General features: G+C 50.3%; 1 protein-coding gene across 1 annotated transcript; it reads left to right on the top strand.

Moving 5' to 3' along the window:
* The first annotated feature begins 1,698 nt into the window (after positions 1-1,698).
* LOC122466967 (cystatin-9-like) lies at positions 1,699-5,064 on the top strand. The gene is made up of 3 exons (XM_043553277.1): positions 1,699-2,031; positions 3,775-3,894; positions 4,779-5,064. Exons 1-3 carry the CDS (start codon positions 1,792-1,794, stop codon positions 4,869-4,871), a joined length of 453 nt encoding a protein of 150 aa, XP_043409212.1. The 5' UTR covers positions 1,699-1,791; the 3' UTR covers positions 4,872-5,064.
* The last annotated feature ends 5,294 nt before the right edge of the window (positions 5,065-10,358 follow it).

Below are 10,358 nucleotides of genomic sequence, written 5' to 3'. Positions count from 1 at the left end.
GATAAACAAGTGATGTCTTGTAATACAAGTCCTATGTGATGCCAAACATCACATGATCACAACTGAGCCAATGGTTCTTGAAATTCACTGTGATATACAAGTGCTTTCTATTACAAGCATCACTCCAAAATGAATTATGCTCGCAAACCAAGGTTTTACTACATAAAAAAGAAATATTTGGCACAACACTTATCACAATAGCTGACTATAGAAAAAAAATGAATCAGTCAATTCATGGGCACTGTTTAATGTGAGAATGAGTTTTGAGAGGCCTCATCCTGGGAAGGACGCCAGCTCTGAGGGCCTCTGTGCATGAGAACAGGCTGCCAGCTTCAAAGCAGCCTTTTTTCCATCCATAGGGCTATATGGTCACTGAGGCCTGGGGGTCTGAAATCTTACAGCAGGCAAGGAGTGGCAACCCCTTCCCTGATCCACTGCAGCCTCTACGAACCAGCCTCAGCCTGGGCCCATGCCCTACACTTGGGTGACTTCTTATTGTGATTCAGCAGCATCCTCTCCAGGGACTCACTCAGAACTGTGCTCCCCAAAATGTGGTCCAGGACCAGGACCAGCAGCATCCCCCAGGAGCAGGTGAAGATGCAAACTCTCCAGCCCTGCCAGACTTGACTGGGTCAGAATCCTGAGTGAGGAAAAGGTCTGGGTCCTGGGTGTTCATAGGCCTTCAGGGCATTCTTGTCCCCCTGAGTTCACAAGTAGCTGCAGACATGTGCTGAAGCCTTTCACAGGCACAGAGCTGAAGCCTTGTTTGGAAAGATGTGTTCTTTAGTTCTTCCAGAGCCTCGTTTGCTATTCCAGATGGAGGCTGTGAGGGTCTTTCTCTAGAACCCAGACTCTGCACACAAGAGATTGTGTCCACTGAACCCTGAGAACCAAGGCCACTAGAGGGCACTTATGCTCACCTACTGGTCACAGCTCAGCTATCTTGAAGCTCACTGACTTTGCTCTGGGTCTGTCTCTTACTCCACCCTCCCTCCCCTAGAGCAAATTCCTACAAAGGGATCTATAGGCCCAGGGTGTGTCAAGGGTCACCCTGCTGCAACACCTTTGGAGAGAGGACTCTTACATCATCCAGCCAGGCCCCCAGGCTGAGCACATGACTGAGAAGTACAAAGGGAGATGCAGTGAGCTCAGCTGGAACTTCCTGCTTCTGGGATCCCAAACTTCCATAGCCTGGCATAATACCAGGAGTCAATGAGCCTTATCTGCTCTCCTGCTCAAGGTGGGCTGGGAAGCTGAGAAGGGACACAGACACATGGACCCATCAAGACCTCCATGGTCTTTCCTTCACAGGATACCCATTTTCTCTGGACAGGATGCCTTCTGTCTCCCCCAAAGCTAACTCTTGGCAACTAACTCAACCTTTTGGCTCTGTCCTTGTTTCAGTGGCTCTCGTTCTACTGTTCTGCCCTGGGATCACCTTCCACTTCTACCTCTTGCTTTTGTGTCCTTGTTTCAGCCTGTGATTCTGGGGCATACAAATGAAGTCCCTCTCCAGTGAGGTGCTGAGGGAGAGGTTGTCTGGAAATCAGCTACAGGGGACCCCTCCCTCTCATTGCTGGTTCTTTCCAAACCACCCTGCCTGAGCTTGCCCCTGTCTCTAGACAGGAGGCAATTATGCAGCTTGGGATGGGGGAGTCAGGGTGACATGTGGGAAGGGACAGGGTATAATAGCAGAGAGGAGATCCAGAGGGAGGAGTTGTTCTGAAGCTGATATACTGGACCAATTCCCAAGGAGGCTCAGTGGGAGCCTGAGCTAGAAAGACAAAGGCCATGGGTGTCCAAGTATCTGTAGTCATTCCAAACTGGCGGTGCCGGTGGGCTCTGCCCTGGGCCATGCTGCTGCTTCTCTTAGGTTCTGAGTTCCTGGAAGAAGTAGAGAGTGAAGATGAAAAACCTACAGTGAGCTACTTACTTGCAACTGTGGAGTATGCCATACATATATTCAACCTGCAGAGCAACGATACAAATGCCTACAGGCTGGTGCGCATCTTAAAGCCCAGGAGAGAGCAGGTATGTACCACATCTTCTGGCCTAATTACCTGCACTTGCTATGAAGTCAGTATCAGAGGTGCAGTCAGGGGTCCTATCTAGGGATATTGTTCACCATCTGAAGTCCGTAATACAGCAAAAATACAAACACCACAGTTAGTTACAGTTTTATGAAAGAAACAATTTAAAAATGCAAACACCCAGCTCAATGTATACCACATGTAAGATGTTTTCCTCTTCATCATTTTTAGAAGTTACTTATTGATGATAAAAATATGGACTATGGAATGGTAGTCCTATGAAATGATCCTGAGTAAGGCAAAGACCAAGACAGAAAGGAGGAGAAGGAGACAGATTGAGAAATGCAGAGGAGACATAATGAAGAAATATTCTAAGAAAACATATGCAAACAGGAACAGAGAACAGACACCAAGAGAGGTGGGAGTGGGGATGGAGGATCCAGGGAGAAAGGATTCTTCCTCATCCAGAGCAGCCACTGTGACCTCAGGGCCTCTTCTCTGCACTCCTCCCGTACTCTTCCTAGACCATGGTTCTCAATCCTGGAGTACTGTTCTTATAATGGAGAGTCTACAGAATGCAGCCAAGAATGCCATTTTCACAGGGGCTCTAACAGGAACAAGTCTGGTTGTGTGTGTATGAAGGGGTTTGGGGTGTGTAAGTGTGGGTGTGAGTGTCTCAGTGAATTTGAATGCAAGTGTATATGTGTGTTAGTATTAATTTTTGAGTGAGTGTGTGACTTTTTGTGTGTGTAGGTATGAGTGTGAGTGAGTGTGGGCTAGTGTGTAGTATGTCTGTGAGTGTGAGCATACAGCAAGTGTGTGTAAGTATGTATGCCTGTGAGAGAATTGTGTGTGCACATTGGGAGCCCAGGACCTTCCTCTCTCTCTCTCTGGACCTCTGCCCTGAGAGCCTGAGGGAAGGGCAGTGGGAGCTCCACCCTGCATGAGCTCCACCCTCTGCAGACACTGCAATGCCAGCTTCAAGCTGGGTCTGCCACCCAAGCTCTCTCAGGCTGGGCTCTCTCTACTGTGGGTTTCCTAGATCTGCACTTGCACTCAGTTTGGGTGTTGGGGGAAATGGAAGGTGGAGTGGGGAGTATGGGATGGAATGAAGCATAATAGAGTGGAGAAGAGATAAAAAAAAATTCAGAATGTACTTTGTATTAGAACAAGAGGTATCCAGAAGCCATGTTCATGTGCACGCGCATGTGTGTGTGTGTTATGTGTGTGTGTGTGCGTGTGTGCTCACACATGTGTGTGTACATGTGAGTGTTCCGGCAGCATTGCAGGGCATTTTCCTATTGTCAGGCAGGTGACAGGTGTGACAATGGGGCTGTAGATGCGCCTCCCACTCTGGGGCTGTTACTCAGCAAACTCTTACAGAGACAACACCCTGCCAGGCCCTGGGCACCTGTGCCCCAGGGGTGCTGTTGTAGCTTTAGAAGCATGCTGGACGTCAGGCTCAGTCTCCTTGGGGTATTTGGGGACATGGGGAAGTGGGTGTGATGTATTAATGCTGAATGACTCAGCTGGCATTTCCCCCTGGTCTGAATATCAACCACAGGCCTCTTTGCTCTGAATTCCCCAAGCTTGGCCTTACCCCCAGCAAGCTGACCCAGCCCCAAAGGCAGCTCCTTAGTGGAGGAGTGTTTGGGGCTGTCTCTACACTGCATAGATCTACAGTAGCAGTTGCTCAAGGGTACCATGAGGTGGGTTCTCATGTTAATGTCCATGTCTGTAACAGTTCAAGGAGGACAGCACATTGGCATTCTCTTTTGAGCTTCAGCTTAGAAGAACAAGATGTGGGAAATTTGATGAAGACATTGACAACTGTCCCTTTCAAGCAAGTTCAGAGAAGAACAATGTAAGATACACAGCAGGTCCTTTGGGTTACACAGTTGAGGATGCAGCATGGAGCTGAGGAGAGGTGGTGAAGATGACAGTGCCATTCCTTGAGACACAGAGGAGTGAGGGAGCTTCAGGCATTGTCACACCCATGGCTGGTGCTGCAGTTGGAGCCAGCTGGGAAAGCCAGCCCCAAGATCCACTTGTAGGTCCATAGCCAATCTGGGAACTGATTCTGAATGCTCACCCCATGCTAGCTGCCTGTCCCCAAAGCCACAGTGGTATCAGATTGCTCCTGGTCACGAGGATTCAGGTCTCCTGGGAAGGCCATAGGCTATCCCTTCTCTGGTCTTTATTGACCTCCTTTTTCTAAATAATTCAGGGGGAGCATATTGAGATGGGCAACATGACCTTTGCCAAAATGGCTTTCTCAGGTCCCACTGAGAAAAGAATCAATGGGATGTGGATTGAGTAGGGGCCCATGACCCTCCTTCCTATGCCTTGACCAGGTTCCACTGACTTATCAGCTGCTGCTCCAGGGGAAATGATCAAGGTGAACCCCAGCTCTGGGATATACCTCACCTGGAGTGATGGGCTCTTCTGAGCTAGCACCCCCTGGGAGAGAGCACCCCAATGCTCTACTAAGGGTCTGGGTTACACTGGGTCAGCCTAAAGGTCCCCTGGAGACCACTGGCCTAAAGATGAGAAAATGACACAGGAGTCCCTGAGATCAGGACAAGGGCCCAGGTCCAGAACAGGCAAGGGGATGCAACTGAGGGCCACAGCCTGCCCCCCAGCTGCTCATCCTGTGATGTGTGATTGGGATGTGTGCTGTGTTTAATGTTGAAGCTACTATTTCTAACCACTCTCCACTCACCTTCCATCCCTGTGCTTGACCCTCAGATCATCACCTGCTTTTTCACCATCGCCAGTGAGCCCTGGTTAACACTGTTTGAACTCTGGAATAAGACCTGCTTGGATGGCTTCTACAAATGAGACTCCAGCCCATCTGGCTCTGGCTGCTCTCCTCTGGGACACCAGTGTTGTCCTGTGGGTGGCCTTTCAGTGGTTGAGTAGGTCCAAGTTTTGTTCTCTTTATTTGTAAATATCTGGTATCTCCTATTGGGGCATTGTGAAAATTCCTCATTACTTCATATAGAAAAATCATTAAACATTAGCATTCCAAGAAGCTTTGTGTGGCATGGTTCCAGAAGGATGGGACAAGCAAGTGAAGAAATCCTCCAGCAGGGAAACATCATAGTCCCAAGTGTGTGAGTTCTCTTCCCTCTAGGACCTCTGCTTTAGTAAGTCATTAGTCTTATTATCATTCTCTCATTGCTTTTAAAGTTCCATAGAGAATGTGAACACATATTACAATGTTGTCTTTCAGTGAGACTGTATCTACACACACACAGGCAAGGATCGGATTCTGTCCTTAAGGCCATGGATGCCTCCCACCCCCACACAGATTTTCCTCTAGTGCCAGTGCAGCTGGTGACCCCAGGACCTGACACTCCATACTCCACATCAATATCTTCCTCTACCCCTAGCTTTGGTTAGCAAGGCTTTCTCTGTACCAGTGGCACTTCATCAGCAGAGGACACACATCTCAGTGGGGAAAGATAAAGACTATGGACACATTTCACCCCCAGGAAAAGCTTCAGTGGGGAAGGGCTTAGGGTCCCAACCTCAGATTGGCAGCCAGAGATGAGAACCACAGGGTTCTCACACACTTCAGCAGGACAAAACTCGTGGCTGCTCAGTGACTCATAAAACAGCCACATTAACTTTCTCCCTCCTCTGCCTCCCTTCCTCTCTGTGTCCCCCGTCATCACTTCCTAAATGCACTACTTGCCCCAGAAAGTCTTCGTTGCAGGGTCTCCCTGGGGACTTACAGCAGACATGTATGCTACACGTCTTCAGGGCTCATCCTCTACAGAGACCTGGATGGACCTCCCAGGAATGTATGATTCTAGGCTGAGCCACAGGGAGCCACTGCAGCATCCACAGAGGCTGGAGCTCATGCAGGGTGGAGCTCCTACTGCCCTTCCCTCTGGCCCTCAGGGCAGAGGTCCAGAGAGAGATAGAGGAAAGTCCTGGGCCCCCAATGTGCACACACAAACTCATTCACAGACATACACACTCACACACGCTGCAGTGCCAGCTCCCGGCTGGGTCTGCCACCCAAGCTCTCTCAGGCTGCACCTCTGCTGTGGGTTTCCCAGATCTGCACTTGCACTGAGTTTGGGTATTGTGGAAAATGGAAGGTGGAGGGAGGGTATGGGATGGAATGAAGCAGAATAGAGTGGAGAGGAGTAGAGAGAATTCCAGCAGCACTTTGTAATAAGACAAGAAGCATCCAGAAGCCATGTTCATGTGTAGGTGTGTGCACGCCTACATGGAAGTGTTCCATCAGCACTGCAGGGCCTTTTCCTATTGTTTGGCAGGTGGCAGGTGTGACAATGGGGCTGTGTATGAGTCTCCCACTCTGGGACTGATGTTACTCAACAAACTCTACAGAGCCAACACCCACCTGGACACTGGGCACTGGGCACCTGTGCCCCAGGAGTGCTGCTGCAGCTTCAGAAGCATGCTGGATGTCAGGCCGGGTCTTCCAGGGGCATCTAGGGACTTGGAGCTCCAGGGTGTGATGTATTAATGGTGTATGACTCAGCTGGCATCTCCCCCTGGCCTGAATACCAATCACAGGCCTCTTTGCTGTGAATTCCCTAAGCTTGGCCTTACCCCCAGCAAGCTGACCCAACCCCAGAGGCAGCTCCCTAGTGGGGGAGTGTTTGAGCTCTCCCTACACTACATGGATCTACACTAGCAGCTGCTCAACAGAACCATGGTGGGTTGGCATCTAATGTCTCCATGTACCACAGATAGAAAAGAGCCTGGCCTTCTCCATGTAGTTGGAGCTTTGCAGAACCGAATGTGGGAAATTTGATGATGACACTGACAACTGTCCCTTCCAAGAAAGCCCAGAGCTGAACAATGTAAGACACACAGAAGGCCCCTTGTGTTACATAGCTAAGGTTACAGCTTGGGGCAGAGGGGGAGGGGGAGTAGATAACAGTGCCATTCCTTGGGACACAAAGGAGTGAGGGAGAAACCGGCCCTGTCACACCCATGGCTGGTGCTGCAGTAGGAATGAGCCAGGCAGGCCAGGCCCAGGGTCCACTGGTAGGCCCCTAGCCAATGTCATAAGTGACTCTGTCCACTCACCTCATTCTAGCACCTGTCCCATGGGCCATAGTGGGGTCAGGTTGCTCCTGGCCACAAGGGCCCATGTCTCCTTGGGCTGAGACAGGAAGTCCCTTCTCTGAGCTTTATCTATCTCCCTTTCCTGCCTTCAGGAGAGGGGCATGTCAGGATGGGCTACATCGCCTGGCCTGTTGTGGCTATTTCTGAGGTTCTCTTGTCTCTGCTGAGTGCATGATGGTGTGAGGGTTGAGGAGAATCCCACACTCCTCCCTCCCATGCCCTGACCTGCATCCCACTGATCTATCAGCTGCTGCTACAGGGGAAAAGTTCAAGGTGAACCCCAGCTCGGGGACATGACCACCTGGTACGAGGGGCTACTCTGACATAGCATCCCCTGGGAGAGAGCACCCTAATGCTCTACTAGGGGCTTGGGTCACACTGCATCCACCTGAGTGTTCCCCTGGAGTCCACTTGCCTAAGGATGAGAACATGGTACAGGAGCCCTTGAGGTCAGGACAAGGCCCCAGGCACAAAACAGACAGGGCTCAGGCAGAGATGCACCTGAGATCCACAGTCTGCATCCCCAGCTGCTCACCTCAGGAGGTGTGGTTGGGATGTGTGCTGTGTTGAGAGCTAGAGCCTCTGTTTTCCACCACTCTCCATTCACCTTCCACCTGTGCTTGATCCCTCAGACTTTCAACGGCTTCTTCACCATTGCCACTATACCCTGGGAAACCACCTTCAAACTCCTGTACAATGTTTGCTTCGAGGGCTTCCATTGAGTGCTGCTATACTCTGCCTGACTCTGGCTGTTCTGGATCCAGTTGCTCCTTATAGGTGTCTCTTCAGTGGCTGTGCAACACCAGCTCTGTTTGTTTTCTAGCAAGTGCCTGGGTCTCACTTCCAGCCATTATGGAAATTCCTCATTGTCCATTTTTTTTCATATAGAATAGATCATTAAAAATCAGCATTTCAAGAAGCTTTGTGTGTCAGGGTTCCAGAAGGAGGGGATGAGCAAGTGAAGGAATCATCCAGCAGGGAAACCTCATGGTCCCAAGTGTGTGAGTTTTCTTCCCTCTAGGACCTCTGGGCCAGTTCCAGGTGGCACAATCTAGAAGCACAAGTGCTTCTGAGCTGCTGTTCTGGGCTCATGGGGGATGAACTACATCTCCAGATGTGCAATGACCATGACCCTAAAGGCAACCCAAACTAAATATGAACCCAGACAGGCCCTTGGCCCTCAGGACAAATGTGGCACCTGTCTCATGAATCTTCTAGAAGAAAATTTGGCAAACTTTTGTCCTTTGAGGGTCCAATGGTCTTGTTCTCAACTCCCCAGTGTTGCCTTGAAAGTACCATAGACATAAGCAGCCAACTTCAGCTCAGGTCATGATCTCGCAGTCCGTGAGTTTGAGCCCCGCGTCGGGCTCTGTGCTGACAGCTCAGAGCCTGGAGCCTGTTTCAGATTCTGTGTCTCCCTCTCTCTGACCCTCCCCCGTTCATGCTCTGTGTCTCTCTGTCTCAAAAATAAATAAACGTTAAAAAAAATTTAAAACGAAAGTACCATAGACAATATGAACACAAATAAGGGTGTTGTATTCCAGTCAGACTGTATTTACACACAGGCAGGGGCCACATTTGGTTCTCAAGCTGTGGCAGCACCCCCTAACCAGTCATCCCTTCAGTGCCCATGCAGTTGGACTACCCGGTGGCTGACATTCCCTGCTTCACCCCAATGTCCTTGTCTCCCTCAATTTCTTCTCAGGGCTTCCTCTGTGCAAGTGGCACTCCAGAAGCAGAGCAGGCACACCTCAGTGGGGAGAAGTAAGGCAACATTCCATCCCCAGGTAGGGCTGTAGTGTGGAAGAGCCCATTGTCCCAGCCTCAGAGAGGCTGTCAGAGTCAAGATCCACAGGGTATCACACTCTCCTGCAGGACAAAACCCATGGCTGCTCAGTGACCCATAACAACAGCCACATTGACTTCTCCCTCCTCTGCCTCCCTTTTTTTGTGTGTGTGCCCTTGTGATCATCTCCCAAATGAATTATCTACATCCTCCAGTCTGCCTCACAGGGTCTCACTGGGGATTCAGCAGACATGTGGTATTAGATGTCTTCAGGGCTTATCCTCCATAGAGACCTGGATGGGCTTCCCATTATTCCAGACAGAGACAGGGGAGAGCCTGGCAGTGGGCATCCTTGCTGCTGGCTGAGCATCACTCAGCATGGACACAGCTGTGCTCTTGTCCCACAGCACCCCCACCTAGTCCCAGACTTGAGTAGATTTTTCTGAAGATCCTCCCACCCACCACCCTCCTGCCTGCTCCCACATTGGTCTGTTCTGAGTTGTGCCTCAATCCACAGAGGGAAGCATAAAGGGGCCTCTTTATCCACTGTGATCCCAACATATTTTCCATAGTCAATTCCACTAATTCTACTGAAGTACCATCAGGTGGCTCTAGGAGACAGTCTCCTGTGGTGGGAATGGGAGAGGTAACTGTCCAGGCCCTTTGTGAGCTCATCCCACCTCCTGGAACTGGGGGAGTGGAGCCAACAAGGTAAGGCATCAAGTTGCGGCTCCTGGCAGGGTCTCACTAAATTTTGTACCAGATCACATTTGTGGGGCTTCATTAATCGTTCCGCCCCTCCTCCTCCCATGAGAATCTACAGAGAGTAGGGATTTTCTCACAGTTTCTACTGTGCCCAAGGCCCTTGAGGGTGAGTACATGTTTCAGGTGTTCCAGCTTTGTAATAAGTGTAGGACTGAGAGACCAGTTCTTGTGGGAAGACCCCTCTCCCTTACCCCGTCCATCCTTATTGGTTTGGGGTGGTCCTGCCTGCTTCTTTTCCAGAGTCTGTGTGTTAAAGGCACAGGGAAATGGGTTTCTGCATACTCACTGTTGCCATGAGGTAGGTCCTTAGGCAAAGCCCTGCCAGAGGCAGAGACAGAGGCAGCAAATTGCTAGAAACATAATTCAGCTGCCTGGCCAGGTCTCAATTCCCAGAAAGGAAAAGAGGCGCAGTCCATGGCTTAGTCTCAGGAGGGCTCCTTCTTCTCCTGAAACGTGAGTCAAGTGTTGACTCCACCACCCTAGTTGTTGGTTGACCTGTCAGCCTCAGTCTCTGGGTCAAGACCTGAAGCCTTGAAAATAGCTGTACTGGCTATCAAATGCTCTCCACATATTAATAGTGTTCTGCTCTGTGGCCACTTCACCAACTTCCAGGGGACATTGACACTTTCCTCAACTTTTCCAGGGTGTCAGGGTCATGATATAGC

Source organism: Prionailurus bengalensis, chromosome A3, assembly GCF_016509475.1.
Source record: "Prionailurus bengalensis isolate Pbe53 chromosome A3, Fcat_Pben_1.1_paternal_pri, whole genome shotgun sequence".
NCBI classification, from domain to species: Eukaryota; Metazoa; Chordata; class Mammalia; order Carnivora; family Felidae; genus Prionailurus; species Prionailurus bengalensis.
The sequence above is the reverse complement of the archived record's forward strand: the minus strand, read 5'-3'. Positions and strand labels throughout refer to the sequence as shown.